We start from the raw sequence: 20,399 nt of genomic DNA on the forward strand, positions 1-20,399 counted from the left end.
AAAAAAATCCGCCACAAACATAAAAATTGCATACTATGTGCTGATACTGTTTTATAGAAGCTGAAACGGGCTCACAGAATATTGACATTCGATCCGCTTTCAAGAGAAGGTAATAAAAAGACCTTTATGAATGAGTCAGCAGGACCCTTATGGAATTTGACAGAATTTCTATGTTTTCTTTTCAAAACAAAGCATTGTTCTATTATAGGATCTCTAATATTCTATACATACTAATAAAGACACCTGAAAAAATGAAGATAAGAAAAAGTGCCATTCATTTAGGCACACTGAACACCTCTCCATCAAGTAATGTCTCTGTATGAGATGTAAGCGTGACAAGATGGTTGTAATAATGTCATTTACCTTTCTGCAAGGTAATTACAAATCAACCAGTTCACTCACTGTGTAATTAAAGGCCAACTCTTGCACATTGATTCTTCCTCCAAACAATGTGACTGGAAAGCAACTCAAAGCATCCCTGTTGCATTGCATAATCACAATGTTGTACTTCAACATTGTGGCAATGTTGCCCGGGACAGCTCTGGATGTGTTTTACACAAATCACCTTGTTTCAAGCTTTTATCTGGGAAAAGACACAAAAAGGTCTCTGTGTAAGCACCAATCGTGAGTTAGCTTGGAGCTAATGTATCGATTGAGATCAGAGCTTTTGCTTTGTGATGCTCTTTTACCGTTGTTTTTAGTGCTTCTAGCTTTTTCAGTTCTGATTAAATCTCTATTAATCTCTCCTTGTTAACAACAGCAGTGAAAGACAAGAAGATGCAGGAGAGCTTGACTTTAGTGGTCTTCTAAAACATAGGTGAGAGTCACATCCTAATCCTGAGTGGATTTTGTTCTTTTTAGTATTTTTTAGGCCCCTTTTCTGGATCTACTTTTTTTCTCTTCTTCTTTCACATCGTTTGTAAATTTAATTTGTACACAGTTACTGTATGAGTGGAAAGCACATTTCTTCAGATCATCAAAGAAGCTATAACAGGGGTTTTCAAAGTCCGCGGGCCCCTCTCCTAGACAAATTTAGCTGTCCCCACTTTTCATCTTCATACTAAAACACTACAATATTTTCAATATTGTATAACATGTAATAAAAGATGGACATCGTTACTGTCCGTTTAGCATCATGAACCTTGTGGTCTTGCTTTTTGCACCTAAAAATTATCATATTTGGTCGGAAAGATTAGCTTAGTTAGCTAAGTTTTTAGCCAACAGTAGCAAGTTTATTCACCAAAGTGTGTCTGTAGACTGTATGGAAGCTAATCAACATACAAACAAATTAATTAAGAATTTAACTAAAAGAACTGAAGCATAACTTTTTATTTTATTAACACAATTAGTAAGATTTAACCAGTGAGCAAAACATTTCTTTATCAGTAAATTGCAGTAAAATGCTAAAAATGCTAAAATGCAAACATATTTAAATGGATGAGATAGCTACATAGAGTCCTTTAAAAAGGCCACAAAGACCACAAATATTTTAGAATTCTTTCAAAAATTCTTTGAAAATGTAAAATTATGTTATTATTTTTTTAGACAAATAAAAAACTTTTAACTAGGAATTTATATTTTTCTACCCAAATTCGAGCTGGACTTCAGAAATTAATGTTCAAAATTAATTTTATGTTCAGAAATGCATGTAAATTTAACTGTACTTTGGGATCTTAATGACAAATAATATTGTGTTTTAATATATATTTATTTGCTTATTGCCATATATATAAAACTGCAAATTTGGAAAATGATGGATACAAATAATAGTCATATATCAGTATTAAAAATATTTCAAATTAAGAGATTGAGAGATTGACCATTACAGACCCATAACAAATACATATGGTAAATACCAATACTGTTAATTTAAGGCAGCCATCACATAAACCTTGTGCTGGATGGTGGCCTAATAAGTTTGTTAAGCACCGTAAATCAATAAATGACAGATGTTTCTCCTACATTGGACATTTTAAAATTTACTATCAGACCTTTCTTATATCTCTCTGAAAAAGTGAAGCATGTTATTGGAGTTAACTTTCCAGATTTACAGAACTATTTGCCATTCAAAACAAGAGCTTTTAATCCATTAAAATGTCTTTTTCATTATTATTATTATTATTATTTAGTTATCTTACTTTAGTTATCTATTATCTTGGTCATCAAAAACCAACGTAGATGTTTAGTCGACATTAGAGAATGGTTTACAGAGGTTCTCACAGAGCACTGCATACACAAAAGTTTGGTCACTTGTACCCAAGCATATGTGGAAACTATAACACAGTAATTTAGTCACAGTAACCTGGTGCCAAAGTGCACCTTCTCCAGTGGGAGGTGTGCCTTACAGCTTGAAAACCTCTGTGCAATAGCAAAAGCTACTCCAGTGGTTCAAAATAAACACCATGATGCATTTTTGAAATACATTGCAGCGTGTGAGTACAAGACCTAGTCAGTGACACTGCTCACTGACAAAATTATATATTTATTTTGGGCTTGTCTCTTCTTCTCCCCTATACATTCAGAAATCAGAGGTTAGTAGAACGAAAACCATAGGTATTAAAATGATTAGACCTTACTGCGGGTGAGTACTGTAATCCTGTAGAGTCCCCAGCATGAAACGTAGCTCTAGGTATTGGACGAGCAAGAGTGTTGGCCTCCTGTAGTACGGTAACACTTCATTTGAAGGCAACATTCCTAAATGCCCCACCAGCACTCAGCAATGATGGAAATGGGTCTTGCAGCATTGACACTGAGGTGACTTGTCTTCATCAAGCTGTGAAATCAAGTCACATCTTTATGAGGCAAAGAGTGCCATTTTGGATCATTAATGAAGTGCAAGTGGGCCATGGAGAAATGATGCTGTAAAATAGTGTTATCACTACATTGTCGTTTATTTCAGTCTAGAAATATAAGGCAAGCACCACCGTGTTTATTTCAGCGTCTTCATAATTGCTTGAAAATAAACGAATGAGAAACACATGTAGAGAATATGATAGTATTTTACTCAATTCAGCCCCAAGCTTTCAGACATTTGGGAAAAATGTCAATGAAAGACAAGGCTTATTGAATGTTCACTATTTAAAACTAATAAATACACTCATGTCCAGGACGACATGTTTATTAACCTTAATCCCGTAACTCTAACACTCCTTCTGCCATCGTCTAACATTGTCGGAGCATCTGTGATGTGATTAAACCAACCGAACAGCAAACAAAGGGATGGGCCATGTCAAGAGCTATATGACAATCTTTGTTGCAGGTTTCCCTTAAATGCATGCATCCTTCATATAGACAAATCGCACAAAGCTGTTAAGCATTCAATAGCATCTCTCAAAGAAAAAAAACCCTTCCACCTGATTGATCTATAACTGTTCTTGTGTTTTAACCCTGATAAAAAGAACTCCTCCCCTTACTGTTTAAAGAAGCCTCCTCTTTAATCCTTATTTAATTGTTCATCTTCATCCTTCAAAGCATGCTATAAACTATGAAAGCAAGTTAGAAAGCCTTATTAGTTTTTTATTTGCATTTTATTCAAGACAGTTAAAACCTTTGGGGGCAAGCTGGCTCGCAACAAGGAGCTCTTTTCAAGTCTTAGCTAGCTTAGGTATAAAATAATGTACCTGAATATTAATGTAATTAACTGACAACTACAATATGTAAATATCCGTTTTTTGCACCATGAAACAACCCTCAGTCATTAAAATTAGTGATCTAATGATGATTTAATGACTGCAGAAAATTACTAGAGACGCAGAAACAAATAACACTGTTTCATCCAGGAACAATTCAACCAAATCCCTTTGCAGGAGAAAGTGTCCATCGACAAAAGGCTTTTTGATGATATAATATAAAAGACGATGGAGTTCCATCCAGCTGAGCTACAATCCTGTTTAGCCTTTTGTCTGCAGATGCAGACAGTAGAAAGAAAAAAGTCTCTGCATTAAATTGCTCACAACTAGGTTTGTGGTTTTCTGTGTCACAATTGCTATAAACAGATGTTGCACAGTTTTTAGTGGTTTGAGAACTATATTAAAAAAAAAAGCAGACATCACCATTGCTTCTACCCCCCAAACTGGCCAAATAAAACAATATATAGATGAAAAAAATGAAGACAAATATATAAGCTGAGTATAACTAAAACAAGAGAAAGAGACGTGCAACATAGGCCCCCAGCTATCCTCAAGCCAGGAGTGTTAGAGCTACTGGTCTGTGTCCCAGCTCTTAAGGCAGGCCACCCTGATATTAGGATTATTATTATGATCCAGATGGTTATCTGTAGTTGTAGTTATCTGTGATCTGTATTTGTGTTTCAAGGTTCTGTCTTGATTAATTCTAAAATGGTTAGACACATGAAAAACACACAGACCTTCCACAAGTTAAAGAGCACCACTGTTTTGTATTAACTGCGCTGCTACCCTGTTAACAAGTAACTTCAGAGCCAATGTGAGCACACAACTAGACAGCTCACCATGCCCATCCCTTTGTGTGACATGTCCTGAAGAATGCTCTGCAGAGAAATACTGTAGCATGCTTAAACCAGAAACAGGAGGAAAACCTCACAGTGACTGCTATATTTAATTAAATCTCCTGACTACATCAGTATAAGGTCATTGAGTGATTCCTCAGGACACGTTGCAAACACCAGCCAATAAATCCTGCCCTCACATCGTTCCTTCATATTCGGCACCGCTAGGGAGCACAAACAGCAGGATGACACTCCAGAGGTGGATGTGTGGGAGATCCTGAAGAACGCCCGGCCAGATCAGTATGAAAAGATTGCCTTTATGTACGGCATCACAGACCTGAGGGGTCTGCTGAAGAGGCTGAAAAAGATGCCTAAAGAGGAGAAGAAGCTGGAAGGTAGATAAATCAGTGCTCAGCTGATGCATATTAATATTTATCTCTTTTCAGACATTAAGGTCTTTGTGGTGGTTTTTGTTTTTTTGTTTTTTTTATCCTGCTGTGACTTTAGTTTTGTCTTTTCAAAGCTTTTGCAAAGAAGCTGGACCCTGCATATCAGGTGGATAAAGGTGGAAAGATCCGCTTAGTGGTGGACCTGGCTGACCCGACAATTGAACTGAAGTGGTACAAGAATGGACAGGAAATCAGGCCCTCGCCCAAGTATGTAACGACCTTTTCCCTTATTGATCAGTTCTTTGTCTTCTTGGGTTCAGCACTGCGCAAATAAAGTGCATTTTATGTATTAAGAAATGCACTTTATTTGTGACAATTCCTTCCTTTACCAGTCCTCTGGTAAATGTTTTCATTCTGTCACCAGCCTAAAGCACAATGGTTCACATGTTTCATTGCACATTACTCCACACAAACACTGGTACAAATACCCCCAAAAGAAACAAATCAACAGTCAACAGTGGCATAGTAAGACATCTTGAAATATAACAATGCAACATATCTGCAGCCAGTTTAGTCCACTGCACTGTGAACCATTGCCAGCTGACCTCCAGCACACTGTAACAGTCTCAACTCTAATGTGGCTTGAATATCAAACAAACATGTTAGCATTTTTAAGAATTCAGAGCTACATTTGGGTGTACATGTAGAGTATGATTTCATATGCTGTCTGTAACTGCCATTAATTGCTGTATATGTCCTCCTCTATACAGGAAAAATGTGGTACCTCCTTCACAGGTCTTTAACAAAGTCTGGCTTTGGAACAGTTTTAATAGATACTGGATCACAAAGTATTACCAAAAATCATCTTTTTCGACAAGATTCTTCATATTAGGGCTGAATAGATTTGTTTTTCCAACTATAATGTTTTTGAAAGGATAGAGGAGTTTTTTCAGATTCCTCCAGTGCACAAAAATATGTTTGTACTGGTTTCATTCTTTTAGGCTATATCATATAACGTATCTCGCAACAGCGCATTAACAGCAGAGTCAGAGCAATGTTTTTGCCACACTAGATATTTTTGTTTGATTTCAAAGCACAGTAAAGAGACAGAAGAAGAGGCTGAATTTTTCTTTTATTTCATGATATCAGCCTAAAAATGGCATGTAACTGGATAAAGACATGCATATTTTTATTCAAAAGACAAGGCCTCTTGAGATTATAGATTCTCTATAGATAAGCAGTATTAAGCTAATTCTGTTCAAAGTCATCCAGCGTTAAAGCCATCTGGGAGGATATTGCTGTTTTCTGGGTTTGGTCTCCAGGTCTCCCTTCTCTAAAGACTTTCTCCCATTTGCTCCTCTTTCTTGTAACATTGTTGCTGTACCCCTCCAGGCATGATGTTTCTTTGTGTTTGTTGTTTGTCTGTCATATCATGGTGCTCCTTCCTGTCTACCATAATCACTTGCTCTGCACTTCCTGTGCTCCGGCCCCATTCTGGCTCCACTGGTGACCTTAAGTCAAAGGAAGTAAGTCCATTCATCCACTCTCCCTTCTCCATGTCACAGTTTTGTTGTGAGCCTCACCTTTCTGTATGTATTTTCACTTCTGGCTGTGTGCAGCATTTTTAAAGCATGTTGACTGAAAGATCACAATTAAATTTTGCAGCTACTGTACATTTGATTTTCCTAATAGTGTTTATTCTCTGTAATCACCAATTTGAAATCATATGCATTCCTATCTTGGGACCACTGTATGATGAGCGACCTAATTAACGTTCTTCCTGTTTAGGTATATTTTTGAGCATAAGGGCACACAAAGGATTATGGTCATCAACAACTGCTCCGCCAATGATGACGCAGCCTATTCGGTTGTCGCAGGAGATGAGAAATGTAGCACAGAGCTTTTTGTCAAAGGTAACGTGATTAATTGATCTTTTTAAAACAGCCACTAAGAATTGTTGGCTTAAGGAGCCAATCATTTAGTTTTCTTCCCTCTTGTCCAACAGAGTTACCAGTTAAGATAGTTAAAGGTATTGAGCCTGTGAAGACTACAGTGAACGAGAGGATTGAGCTAGAGTGTGAAGTTTCAGAGGAAGGTGCTCAAGTCAAATGGTAAGACTGAAAATGAAGGATTTAAACATGCTATGACTAACATAATAACACATGAATGCGACTTGTGCTATAAACAAACAAGAAAATCATTAAAAAGTTCAAACTAAAAGCTCCTTAAGGTTTGCTTTGTTACTCAAACTATGTGTATGGTAAAATATGATTTCAACCTAAAAAAGTGTTTGTATTACAAAAAATAGACATTTGAAAGAGCTCAGTAATCAGACACGATATACTGTCTGGCCAAAAAAAAGTCACCGCCTGACTTAACTTAGCTGACATAACTATTATTTTATTAGAAGAGATAATTACTGCAGTCATAAATCGGCCTTGGCTAGGAACGTGTTATTTACGGTAACACTTACTAATGCATTGAGTAAGTGGTTCCCTAATGTGGTGGTTTTGCCTAACAAACAAGAGATGCCTGTTTCAGTCCTGGAGGAAGACACAAATCCCTCTGGGAGTGTGCCAGGAAGGGCAGCTGATCCAGTGAGTAATTTCCATTTCAGAAGTGTCGGGTTATTGCCCCGCACCAAGAAAAGAAAACCTCTATGGAAATGAATAAAACTACTAAAACTGTGTGAAGAACTGTCCAACCATTATTAAAACCCGGAAGGAATCCTCTCTGTGGAAGGAATGCAGTCATGAAAAAGATATTAAATGATCATGATCAGAGATTATATAAGTGTGCGGTGTAATCCATCAACTGTAGCACTCACAGCTCCTTTTAATTGTGAAAGTAAGAGCATTTCCACTTGTGCGATGTAAAGAGAACTCAGGCTCAGATTGTGAAAGAGTGGTTCGGAGAACACGAGACATAAGACAGACCCTAACCCCACTCAGAATCTTTGGGATGTGCTAAAATCTAATAGCTCCTTCAGAAGTTGCCTCTTTTTCTCATCCAGTGTTTCAGGAAACATCAAGTGATCAAATCTTCACCATCATGTTCAGCACTTGTAAATTGTTCACTGCTTATTTCAAATGCTCTTTCAGGTTGAAGAATGGTGTTGAGGTTCCAACAGGGGTGCGATCGAGATATCGAGTTAAGTGTGAGGGAACTAAACACTTTTTGGTGATTGATGACGCCTCACGAGACGATACTGGGACATACTCCATCATGGCCTCTGGTGGCACCTCTGAGGCTCATATACAAGTTGACTGTATGAAGCATCTTCTCTGTATTTAAATTCTTACTACTGGTTGCATGCTTTCTTAAAGAAACAGCTTATATCCTGGCCTTCCTCTATACTTTATTTAGTGAAACCACTGAAGGTGTACCAGGACCTGCAGGACATGACGGTGTTGCTGGGTCAGCCCATCAAGTTGCACTGTGAGATTTACCCAGGAAATGTCCCAGGCCGCTGGTACAGGAACGGACAGCTGATCCAACCTAGCGATCGCCTCAACATCATACACAGAAATAAGTATGACCTTGCTATGGAACTCTATTCAATCAAAGCTGTTTTTATTAAACGTTTGTCTCACACATTTCTGTTTTTTCAGAGTCCACCGACTTGAAATTGCAGCCAGCTCCCTTCACGATGCAGGAGATTACACTTTTGTACCTGAGGGGTATTCACAGAGCCTTTCTGCCAAAATCCACATCATTGGTACAAAAACGAAGCTTCACTGGACAAGAGCTTTTTTTTCTCCTTATTGTTCTTTATGCTTTCTCTCTTTCTAATGACCTCGTTTGATTTTCTGCAGACCCTCCGAGGGTACTCTTGGACAGCTTGAACTTCCCAGACAACACTGTAACTGTCGTGGCAGGAAATAAACTCCGCTTAGAAATCCCAATCAGTGGAGAACCAGCACCCAGAGTGGTGTGGATGAAGGGTGAAAGGGTGAGAACCTTTGATTCTGTACTCACCCCACTACTAACACAAAAAACAACAGCGCCTTAGCCCAACTCAAAACTGCTCTGTCTGTAATAACCGTATTGTTTATGCACTTTGAATCATTAAAAATGGGCTATATTACTCATGACTATATTAATTTGTTTCATTCATTATATTCAGATATCACCCTTTTGTTATTTGGTCAGAACTGACACTCTAGTGGACACTTTGCCTGTTAGCCTGGAGCAACACTAGGCAAAACTGCCACTGGACACTGAGGCATGACAAATTATTGTCACCATGTGCAATGAACTTGCAATCTTGATAGTCAGTCTGCTATCAGGTTGAGATTGAATGGGGTCAGCTTGGCAATTATATGCAATCCATTTATGGTCATACACAGATTAACAGTGATGAAAAAACTTCAGATCTCTTGCTGTCTGCAGAAATTCACATTAACTATTTACATTCATAGTTCAGCCAGAACCTCAGAGATCTGAAACAGAAATACCTCCACAAATAGTGACGTAGTTGCTGCAGGACAGAAATGTAACTGCCAAATGACAGAGGTACTCGATAACATTGCTTTTATATAGAAATACAACCAGAAGGCAGCCAGCTGAGTCAAGTCCCCTATTACAAAGACACTCTGAGTCATTGGTGCAGACTGAGTCAGACTGATTGCAAAGTGCTGTCAATCTCTCCGCATTTATAATTTTGGTTTATTTTGGTTATTTACACACCTCTAATCTCTCCAAGCACGATTGCTGATTTTGCTGGACTGTAATTATTTGGAGACAGGTTGCCTCCCAGAATTGACCTTTGTGAAAGCAGTCACTGCAGCTCTTTGCAATCTGTCACTAAATGTGAAAAAATTCAGTCCAACCACCGATTTTGCAGCTAGATTTTTTCTAGCTGCAAGCAGGTTACCGTCTTATTTTCACCTTCTTGTGATTGAACTTTTAACGTTTGTTGTAACCTGCTTGGTAGCTAGTTAGTACCATGTCAGTGAATATCACATTTAGAGTTATAATGTAAATTTTTTTTTTTCATAGAAAGACTAATTTGTGACAAAAAATCTGTTTTTATGTCCTCATATGGTACTCACGAGGTCTTCTGTGTCTTTTGCCTTTAATCTCTTTTACCTCAGGTGATTCTCGAGTCAGGTCACCGCGTCCACGCTGAGACATACAGCGACCACACGAGTCTGACAATTGAGGTCACTGAGCGGGAGGACACAGGAAACTACAAGATAGTTCTGCAGAACGAGGCTGGTGAAGCCACAGCTAGTGTCAAAATCAAGGTTGTTGGTAAGACAGTGCAGCACCTTTCAAACAAAATATAAAATACACAATTCTTAACTTGCTTTTTGAATCATTTTTGAATCATGTGTTGTCTTCAGACATCCCCGACCCTCCTGAAGCTCCCTTGGTCCCAGTGGTGGGTGGTGATTGGTGTTCTATGACATGGGAACCTCCAAAGTATGATGGAGGCTCACCAATCTTAGGTAAACCTTGCAGCACACTTGTTACCAAGCTTTACATGCATATGTTGGTGTTACATAACACTTTCTGGCTGCCCTCTAAAGGCTATTACATTGAGAGAAAAAAGAAGCAGAGCTCCAGATGGATGAGACTGAACTTTGACCTGATCAAGGAGACTACATTTGAACCCAAGAAGATGATTGAAGGAGTGCCGTATGAAGTGCGGATCTTTGCAGTCAACGCCATCGGTGTGTCCAAACCCAGTGAACCTTCCAAAGCCTTTACTCCTCTCGGTGAGTCCCCCAAACATTTCTTAGTACCATAAACCTATGACCTATGATCTGCAAAAATTCTATTTAAGGAAGAATAATACAGTCTCACATAAGGCTTTATTATAATGGGCAAAAGTCCTGTGATAGTACGTGTCTGATCTGCCCTTGGTACCCCAGTGACACAGCTGTTCCCCCTCATACCCACTATCCCAAGCATTTTGGCTGTGACCTCCACTGGACACGCAAGAGCTTTAGAGGATATTAAATATGTCTTTATAATGGCTGCCAAATCATCTGTGGATTAGAGGTTTAGGAGATCAGGTCTGTCAGAGGGTTCAGCAGGAGTTAAATGTGATTCAGAATACAAGAATAGATAGCAAGAGCAGGGGCTAATGGGATCTGACAGGGAGACTGATGGCATACCAGCTAAAGTGAGAGGCGCCTTGGTCACGTGTTTATGACTTGCCAAAATGGATGTTTTCTCATCTTGTTCACATTCGCTGTTTAAACCCGAGTGACGAAAACATTTATCTCAACACAGCTGTTACCAGTGAACCCACCATGCTGGTCGTGGATGACGTTACTGACACCACTGTGACGGTAAAGTGGCGTCCACCTGAAACCATTGGAGCTGCTGGGCTGGACGGATACTTAGTGGAGTATTGCGTAGAAGGAAGTGAGTTAGATTTCACTTGACTAACGAACTACATGATAGTAAGGCCCTACAATTTATTGCACAAATTGTACAAAAGCAAATGTCATATGTGCATACATACACAAAGGGGTTTAAACTGCAACCAAATCCAGCTGGTATTGTGATTCTGACAGAATCAGAGATTTAGGATCAGACTGACTGCAAAACAGCACAAAAATACTGAATGCAGTATTGTGAGAGTCCATACATAGACATACAGAAAATATAAAGAAAGAATAAATCCCAAGTCACTGTGTATGCATACTCGGCCACTTCATTAGGTATAATTATTCCTGCACTAGAATATCTAATCAGCCAATCACATAATTAGATTAGATTAGATTAGATTAGATTAGATTAGATTAGATTTGATTAGATTAGATTAGATTAGATGAATCTTTATTAATCCCTCGGGTGGGTTCCTGCATGTTACAGGTGCAATAAGGGGAATGAGAGTAAGGATATAAGCATAAATACACCATATATACACATATACAAATATATAAATACAGAATATACAATATGGATAAATAGGATTGCACATTTGAGTGAGCATATTGCACAGTGATTATTGATTGCACAGGCGAATATAAGAAAAAAACAAATATTGCAAATATTGCACAGTGTAACAAAGCACTACAGCTCAGTTGTTCCTGCCCTCCTTTGTCCTCCTGTTTCCCCTCCGCCTCCCCTCCAGTGAGGAGTTAAACAGTCTGATGGCGTGTGGGACAGAGGAGTTTTTAAATCTATTGCTTTTTGACTTTTTGACAGCAACCTGTCGCTGAATAGGCTCCTCTGATTGTTTACAACCTTGTGCAGAGGATGCCCAGCATTGTTCATAAGGACAGCAATGCAATGCATTTAGGCATGTAGGCATGGTCAATATGACCTGCTGAAGTTTAAACTGAGCATCAAAATGGAGAAGAAAGGTGATTTAAGTAACTTTGAAGGTAGGATGGTTGTTGGTACCTGACTGGCTGGTCTGAGTTTTTCAGAAACTGCTGATCTACTGGGATTTTCCTGCACAATCATCTCTAGGATTCCAAACACCATTATATAATAGCTTTAGAAGAAACTATACTATTAATATTGTAAAAGTGAAATCTGAAGCCGAAGAATAACAGTCAGTGTTTTTAAGTACACAATAAATACATAATAATTTACCAGACTTACAATAGTGCACTGGACACTATACAATAGTGTGGCTGTAGCATGTAACCAATCTGTAATACCAGTTTTATTAAGCACTTCAAGTTTTTAGCTTGTTTCTTCTAACCCACAAAATAGATGCACAACCAGTCAGACATGAAACCAGTTTAAATAGTATTTTTCACCATGACTGTATTTTTTTCCTTACAGCTAATGATTGGGTAATATCCAACAAGGAGCTGACAGAGAAAACCAGGTACACCATCACCGGTCTGAGTCCAGGGTGTAAAATTTTAGTTCGTGTCAAAGCCGTCAATGCAGCTGGAGCTAGCGCTCCACGTACCCTGCAGCATGCTATCCTGGTTAAAGAGGTTGTTGGTGAGCTCTTTAAAGTTCATTATATATGTTCTGCTGTAACACTGCAACAAATTAAATTAATACTGACATAAAATAAATCATAAAACGTTCCTTTATAACACACATTTTGGTGTAACTGCTCCACAGAACCACCCAAGATCCGCGTCCCACGGCACTTGAAGCAGACTTACACTCGCAAAGTTGGAGAAACAGTCAACCTTGTGGTGCCATTTATGGTAAATATGCCAGTTATACTGATATTGCACATCTCTTCAACAGAATACTGAGCTCATGTTGCAATTTGTGTGCAGGGCAAACCCCGACCGAAGGTCACCTGGCTGAAGGATGGCAACCCTATAGAGCCTTCACAAGTTAGCATCCGTAACACAGACTGTGACAGCATCATCTTCATCCGCAAAGCAGAACGCAGCCACTCTGGGAAGTATGACATGACAGTGCAGGTTGAAAACCATGTGGACACAGCCATACTTGACATACAGATTGTAGGTGAGTGAGCAAAATCACTATAAGATCATACGAAAGATAGAAGTGCTCATTGACATCAGAGTGGAGCTTTATAAGGAATGTCTATATTATGAGATTATATATCTTTTTCTCCTATTTTTAGATCTACCTGGACCTCCTCAGTGTGTGAATATTGAAGATGTTTGGGGTGGAAATGTAGCTCTGGTCTGGACCCCTCCAAAGGACAATGGGAACGCCCCAATAACAGGCTACACCATTCAAAAAGCAGACAAAAAGACAATGGTAGAAGATGGTCTCATACTGCAAATGAAAACCATTCTAGATACGCTATATCTTCAGCTCACATGCATTACTCTTTTTAGGAATGGTTCACATGCATTGAGCACTACCATCGCAACTGCATTACCATCACAGAACTGGTAGTTGGGAACGAGTACTTCTTCAGGATCTTCTCTGAGAATATGTGTGGCCTGAGTGAAACCGCCACCCAAACCAAAAAGAGTGCCCTCATCGTCAAAGAAGGTACAGCTGACTGTGTGTTTATGAGAGTGTAGGTGAGAGTAAGATCAAAAGATTTACTGTGAAAAACCAAATCTTCTAATTTCAGATGGAGGAAAATGCTTCCAAAGCTGAAACTCTGGAAGAAATCACATTTTACTTACATGCCGATATAAAGTTGTTGTTACTTTTTTGGGGGTTTTTTACAGCTCTTATCTGAAAGGTACTGTCAGTGATGTTTTCCACCCTAAAGTGAGCCTGATTCACAGCCTCACTTGTGAAACTCCAAGGGTTCGGTGTATGACTGACAGGCCCTTCAATGGTGTCTCAGTCTTAGCTGATGATAAATAAAAAAAAATACTGTCTTTCCCTCATCACATAGGGAATATCCCACATGATACCGCTCAGAGCCAGTATCATGTACAACCCCATTCCTTTACCCTTACCCCCACAGGCTTGCAGATGAAAACACAAGAGTACAATGACCATGACTTCAAGGAGGCGCCGAAGTTCACACAGCCACTTATCAACACTTTCGCCGTGGCCGGCTACAACACTACTCTTAACTGCAGCGTGCGTGCCAACCCAAGGGTAAGTGGAAGAACTAAAAGTAAAAGTGGTCCTATCAGCAGAGTCCTTTGCTGATGTTTCTATTTCTATGTGCAGCCCAAAGTGATCTGGATGAAGAATAAGATAACCATCATTGACGATCCGCGCTACCGTATGTTTAGCAACCAAGGAGTCTGCACTCTGGAGATCAGGAAGCCCAGTCCCTATGATGGTGGAATGTACACCTGCAAGGCCATCAATGAACTAGGAGAGGCTCAAGTGGACTGCAAACTGGAAGTTAAAGGTCAGTGTGGACCTTGATATGACCCCCGGCCTCCTCCTTGGGTGCCTGTGTTCACCTGAGTCTGGTTTCCCAAATGTTTTTGTTGTATTTTTTAATGTTCTTTTAAGATATGTGCATCTTTAATGCAAACAGAAGCTATTAACGCATTTATGATCACAATCATCACTGAACGTACAGAGGCAGAGAGCCTTTGGGAAACCAACTCGACCTGGGTACGCTAGTGTTTGAACTGTGCGTGCAGTTCAGCAAAGGGACGATATAGGCGGTGGACATGTAAGTATCTGTACTGGGTTGCACCAGCTATTCGTAAATTCATGGTAAAGTCTTCATCAAGCTCCTAGCAACTTGTTCCTGGTGATTTACAAAGTTGGATTGCACAATTAAAACTTATGAAATGTGTTAGACTTGAGCAATGTGTAAGTTGGTCATGCATGGTGTCTGGGAGAGCTCAACGATGTAAAAGACAAACTACATGGTCGCAATGCCTGAAAAGGGGAAAACACTTTGGATTCTTACCAGTTTTTTTTTTACTTCTAATGTTTTTATTAGGATCTTTCTTGCTTTCTTATTCATACAGTCAGTTCTTAGGTTTAGTTCCATATGACCTCAGGTTTATTTAGTCAGTTCCCTTTTGTGTTCCCAGTTTGTGTCAGTCTTGTCTTGCTTTATATGTTTCTACTGTATATTCACCCGTCTTGTCCTCCTGTCTTCCCTTGTGTCATGTTAATCCTATTCCCCTGTTCCATCTGGATGGTAGTTGCTGTTTTAGGGCAGCATGTGGCTCAGGAGGTCGAGCGGATCATTATTGGATGAATGACACTTACAGTCAAACTCGAAGTTCTTTAAATGCTCATCTTAATAGAAAGGCACCTTATAAGTAGAAAGACACATAGTAATATGCAGAGATGGGCAGTAACGCGTTACTGTAATCTGATTACTTTTTTCAGGTAACAAGTAAAGTAAGGGATTACTATTGCAAAAACGGTAATTAGATTACCGTTACTTTCCCGTAGGAACGCTGCGTTACTGCGTTACTAAAACCGTGATTTTTTGCGAGAATGTCCCATGACAGTGACGTAAGCGAGTGCGACATTCGTGACAACAGCTGTGTGCAGATCAACAATGGATCATATATCGAGTGCGGGAGAGAGCATGAGCGTGCAGCGTTTAAAGCGTGGAAGTACTGACCTTACTTTGAGTTTGATTCCATAAAAAGTGACAAAAACATTAGTGTCCGTTGTGTGTGGGAAGAAAACTTCTTTTTAAAGCGAAAAAAAACCCTAAACTTCCAAGCAAGCACCGAGTGCGCAACGATGTAATGGGAAATTCACAAAGAAACTCGTGGATTCTTACACTGACCGCTGCGGCACACCTGCACCAGGGTAAACCTCCGCCTACGCCACTCCTGCTTTACAGGTGAAAATAGAGCACCAGGACCGCTAGTCTTTGATGTTATTTATTTCCTGCTGTGTTTTACTTGCATCTATTTGAAAGAGTGAGTGTAAACACAAAAAAAAATATTTTATTTTATGTGCTGGAATGTGTAGAAAATAGGTTTAAATGTTAAACTAATTTCTTCAAGTCAGAGAATGTTGCATATAATTAAATTTTTGCTTGATGCATAAAGTTAAAAGGTTAAAACTAATAAAACAAGTTTTAAAAGGAGACTTTGCCATTTGATTACATTTTGTATGATGGATTATGCAGAAAAGTAGAATTGGGCTGAAAGATCTATCGCTTTATCACCTACTCAGGTTGTAAATCGTGTTTTTAAAAAGTAACTAAGTAACTAAGTAATTAATTACTTTTGAAAATAAGTAATTAGTAAAGTAACGGGATTACTGTTTTGGGGAAGTAATCAGTAATTAGTTACTGATTACTTTTTTCAAGTAACTTGACTAACACTGGTAATATGTGAAGCCTTGTGTTTTTCAGAGTCACAATCTCGGTGTTTAGAAACCAGATGTGATGAGGTGGGGTGGATCTGACTGTGAAACCACACACGCATTACATAAAAACTGGTCAGTCACAAGTTTTTTAGCCAATGAGCATAACCTGGATAAACTCTGCATGACCAAGACTTACAAACTTGAAATAATTTTTCATTCATTCATTTAATATGATTAAAATGAATCACTGAGACTTAGTGGTTCATTTCAAACGGGAAAGTGTTTTCACAGGTCAAGTTAAAGAGCCGTTTTCCCATTGACTTTATAAGGACTGAAGGCCGTTTCCCAACACCTGCTTACAAACAGTCACAGATTGGTGAAGGTTTCCAAATTGACACTTTCAGCTGCTCCCTTATCCACAAAGGATATCCACAGTATGTTTAATTTGGCAGATATTATACATGAATTGCTTTTCCTGATACAACCCCAAAGTGCATTATGTCTCCTTCTGTGCCTGGGGCTGAACTAAGGACCTTTGTAGGCAAATGTGCTATTTGCCAATAACTGCTAATTTATTGCCAACACTATGCAAGCCAAGCAGCTGGGTCATTTACCATCATTGGTATAACATTTTAAAGTTAAGGGTGTCATGTCAGACGTCAGCTTTATCCGTTTTTCCTACATAAGATTTATTTTGTTTTGTGCAATCCACTTTGATAAAGTGATGTGTAAATCTGCACTTATTGACTAACTACACTTAAACTTACGAACACCTGGTGCAACTGGTCTATGGATTCCATTTTGAGAGAATATATAAATAATAATCATTTCATGTGTGTCCAGTGTACATAATATCTGGTGACACTTTTCCATCACCACAACATGCAGACGTTTATCCCTTGTGTTGTCACACCTCTCTCTATTCAGTCCAGTCCATCCAGCCATCCTCTTCATCATCACAGCACACCACCTCAGCACCAGTCACACCACAGGAGGCAATAACATATGTAACATATGATATTTTTGTGTTTGTATTATTCAGTGTTTCCATCTTAAAATATGCTCCACAGATTCCAGTGTCTTCTTTATGCTCCACGGTTAACTCCTCATATAAAAGAGTTCAGTAATAACTCAGCTGTTTTCCCTGGTGCGCATATAACTCCATGTAAACATTTTAACCCCTCTTCTCTTCTCTTCTCCCTCCTAGTCCAAACTCAAGAATTGTGAATATATGTTCTCATATAAGGTAAGCTTTCATATGGTTTTGGCATATGAAGCTTATGTCATTCATTATGCGTCTTCAAGCCTGTGCAACCTTGCTTTTCTCAGCTTGTGGGTCTCTGGCAGTCGTTCTTCCCCTTGAGAGGAGAACCAACAGAACATGTCACATTTGCATGATGGCTTTTGCCAGGTTTTTTCTAAACCTGGATTGCTGTACCTGGCTGACTTTAAAAGCTCCGTTTTGAGTATTTGAATTTATTGTTGGCGTGATATTGTGAGACTCTCTGTTTTGTAACCTGTAGCAGAAATTAGGTGAGTAAAAGGTTTGCAAATCTTCTAACCTTTGTTGAGATATCAAGTGCATCATCTGAAGGGACTGAGAAGCTCTATGCTATGAAGGCATTGACTGTGGCTGAACAACATCAAACACCAAAGAAAACATACTAAACTATATTTTATGTTTGGACCTGCCTGATGAGTGGTGTATGCATAAACGCAGCAGAAATTATATATACTGTATTTTGTAGGTTTTTGCTTGTTGCAGATGACTGGAGACATTATTCATTAATTTTTTTTTTTGCAAAGATTGCAGACCTGAATTGAAACATGTTGTGGAATCAGCTGTGCTTGTGCCTGTATGCTGTGGCCCAGTTCCATACTATGCGCTAATACTGAGCAAATATGCAGGGTTTACGCTGCGTTCACATGGTGAAAGTGACAAAATACTCGTCTCAATTTTCAGTGCTGTATTTGAGTGTGCAGAACTATTGTGCTTGTCCCTATTTTATGTCACATACAGTGCTGTGCAAAAGTCTTGAGCCACCTGTATTTTCTTTTTATTTTGCTTCCAGGGAGCCAGACTTTCATGTAATATTTTACAAGTGGTGTTGAGCATTTGGGAGAAAACTTTTAGATCAAATTTTGTACACCTAGGTGAAGTCAGTGACTTTGCATCTTGTGTCACAGATCATATCATTTAAAACTGCATGTACTAAAAGTCATGCATAGTCCACATTTGCTCTAATTAATAATTTTCTTCACTACAAATTACCAAATAAATGGATGAAATTCCAATCACCTGTATTTTGTGTTTAGTGATCATTATCAGAATGCAGTATCCTTTTATTGCTACTGTAATGATAGCATGCCTTTAAACTCTTGTATACTGTGCAGAAAGACATACAAAGACAGTGTATACTATGGAACTGGGACAAACTGGGTTGGCATTGCATTCAGAAGCCATCCTGAGCACCCTCTTTCCCTCTTTAGAGCTTGTGGTTCTCTCCATTGAGTTTTATTTGCTTTTCTCTGCTCACCCTATTGCTCTTCAGCTTTTCTCCTTCATCTTCCCCTCTCTATTTTTCACTCTCCACATATGTCTCTGTGCCTCACAGCAATATTCTAAGAGAGTTTTTCTCCCTGTCCCTTAGGAGGCTTCACCTTCTATGAACTCATGCAACGTGGAGTGCCCCTACATCTGATTGACAAGTATATGACCGAGTCGAAGGTTGTTGAGCAAGAGAAGTAAAAACTGAGCACAGTGCAATAAGACATTTTTGGCTTGCAAACATCTGATGCCACTAGTTACCCTGTTCTCTCAACTGCTGAGGTCAGCAGCCTGCAGGTGGATGGAGGGAAGATGGGACAGGTGGGTGGGTGTGAGGGAGGGTATACCAGTCCGGTGTGGTATGCTGTGTGCAGCTTTGGAGCTAGTTACCATGAGAAAAAAAAAAGCCAGTTCATCTTCTTTATCACTCTGTTATGTTTGAAAGACTCAGCTCAGATGCATGTTGGCAGTGTTTTGGTTCTAGCTTTAATAAGGAATTGTAGTGTGAAAAAAACAAGCTCATGGTGCACAACCAGTGTATTTTCATGTGGATTTTTGTCAGGAGTGCTTTTTGAAGGTGGCTGATTACTTCTGGGCTCTGAAAGATTTAGTTTGATGTTTAAAGGGTGTCAGTGAACTAATACGTGGCAAGAAAAGTGAGAACAGACTTGAGTAATGTTGGACAAATGAATGTTTTCACTTTTCTGATATGAATCACATTAACATTTCACTTTTTCTGTTGAGTTAGTAAGACAATAGAGAGATTTACACAAAGTCCATACATGTCATTAAACTTTTGAATTCTTGGATTCATACTGGACTGAGGTTTGATTGGGGTTAAAACATGTGTGCATGCCTTTACCTTTGTAATTACAACCTGTGGACAACAATAAAAGACACTTTAAAAAATAGTATGTCTGTTGTTGATTTCTGTACTCTTGTGTTGTAGGAATTAATCTTCTTTTCTAGTCTGTGACAGATTCACTGTGTAATTGACCTCATTAATTCATTTTAGTCATATTTATTTATTTTGCAAACCAGAAATGGCATGAGGGTTTATGGAATGAGTCATGTATGTGAGATCTGGAAAATATGTTCTGACATATGGAAGGTCTTATGTTTGAATATACTGACTTGACCATATAAACAGGGGGGTAGTTAAAGGAGACCTACTGTGGTGCTCAAAAGTTGACACAGAGTATTGACACAGGTATTGACACAGAATAACCCATTTTTTTAATGGCAAATCTCATAAAACCATAGTTTATTCACAATAGAATATAGAAAACATAAAATATTGAAACTGAGAAAATGTGCCATCTGAAGACGAAAAAAACCAAACACCCATTTTTATGGCAAAACAAATCTT

At 38.8% G+C, this 20,399-nt stretch overlaps 1 protein-coding gene across 14 annotated transcripts in view; it reads left to right on the plus strand.

The window, feature by feature from the left end:
* mybpc1 (myosin binding protein C1) overlaps nucleotides 1-19,941 on the plus strand; it is a 35,815-nt gene extending 15,874 nt beyond the window's left edge. For 12 of the 14 annotated variants that reach the window (XM_085251488.1, XM_085251489.1, XM_085251493.1 and 9 more), the window contains 22 exons: nucleotides 58-109; nucleotides 761-817; nucleotides 4,694-4,860; nucleotides 4,989-5,121; nucleotides 6,643-6,767; nucleotides 6,860-6,965; nucleotides 7,956-8,122; nucleotides 8,221-8,386; nucleotides 8,466-8,572; nucleotides 8,670-8,806; nucleotides 9,951-10,110; nucleotides 10,203-10,307; nucleotides 10,389-10,577; nucleotides 11,098-11,232; nucleotides 12,610-12,777; nucleotides 12,904-12,992; nucleotides 13,068-13,263; nucleotides 13,385-13,524; nucleotides 13,605-13,764; nucleotides 14,195-14,331; nucleotides 14,407-14,593; nucleotides 19,134-19,941. In XM_085251488.1, coding sequence (XP_085107614.1) covers nucleotides 58-109; nucleotides 761-817; nucleotides 4,694-4,860; nucleotides 4,989-5,121; nucleotides 6,643-6,767; nucleotides 6,860-6,965; nucleotides 7,956-8,122; nucleotides 8,221-8,386; nucleotides 8,466-8,572; nucleotides 8,670-8,806; nucleotides 9,951-10,110; nucleotides 10,203-10,307; nucleotides 10,389-10,577; nucleotides 11,098-11,232; nucleotides 12,610-12,777; nucleotides 12,904-12,992; nucleotides 13,068-13,263; nucleotides 13,385-13,524; nucleotides 13,605-13,764; nucleotides 14,195-14,331; nucleotides 14,407-14,593; nucleotides 19,134-19,231 — 2,981 coding nt within the window. In that variant the 3' untranslated portion in view covers nucleotides 19,232-19,941. Of the gene's footprint in view, nucleotides 1-57; nucleotides 110-760; nucleotides 818-4,693; nucleotides 4,861-4,988; nucleotides 5,122-6,642; nucleotides 6,768-6,859; nucleotides 6,966-7,955; nucleotides 8,123-8,220; nucleotides 8,387-8,465; nucleotides 8,573-8,669; nucleotides 8,807-9,950; nucleotides 10,111-10,202; nucleotides 10,308-10,388; nucleotides 10,578-11,097; nucleotides 11,233-12,609; nucleotides 12,778-12,903; nucleotides 12,993-13,067; nucleotides 13,264-13,384; nucleotides 13,525-13,604; nucleotides 13,765-14,194; nucleotides 14,332-14,406; nucleotides 14,594-17,689; nucleotides 17,729-19,133 lie in introns of all 14 variants that reach the window. The other 2 variants (XM_085251492.1, XM_085251490.1) reach the window with 2 other exon arrangements.
* Nucleotides 19,942-20,399: the final 458 nt, after the last annotated feature.

Source organism: Mchenga conophoros, linkage group LG17 (assembly GCF_057382185.1).
Source record: "Mchenga conophoros isolate Kocher_MC1m ecotype Shallow Benthic linkage group LG17, M_conophoros_male_GT1.1, whole genome shotgun sequence".
Lineage (NCBI taxonomy): Eukaryota > Metazoa > Chordata > Actinopteri > Cichliformes > Cichlidae > Mchenga > Mchenga conophoros.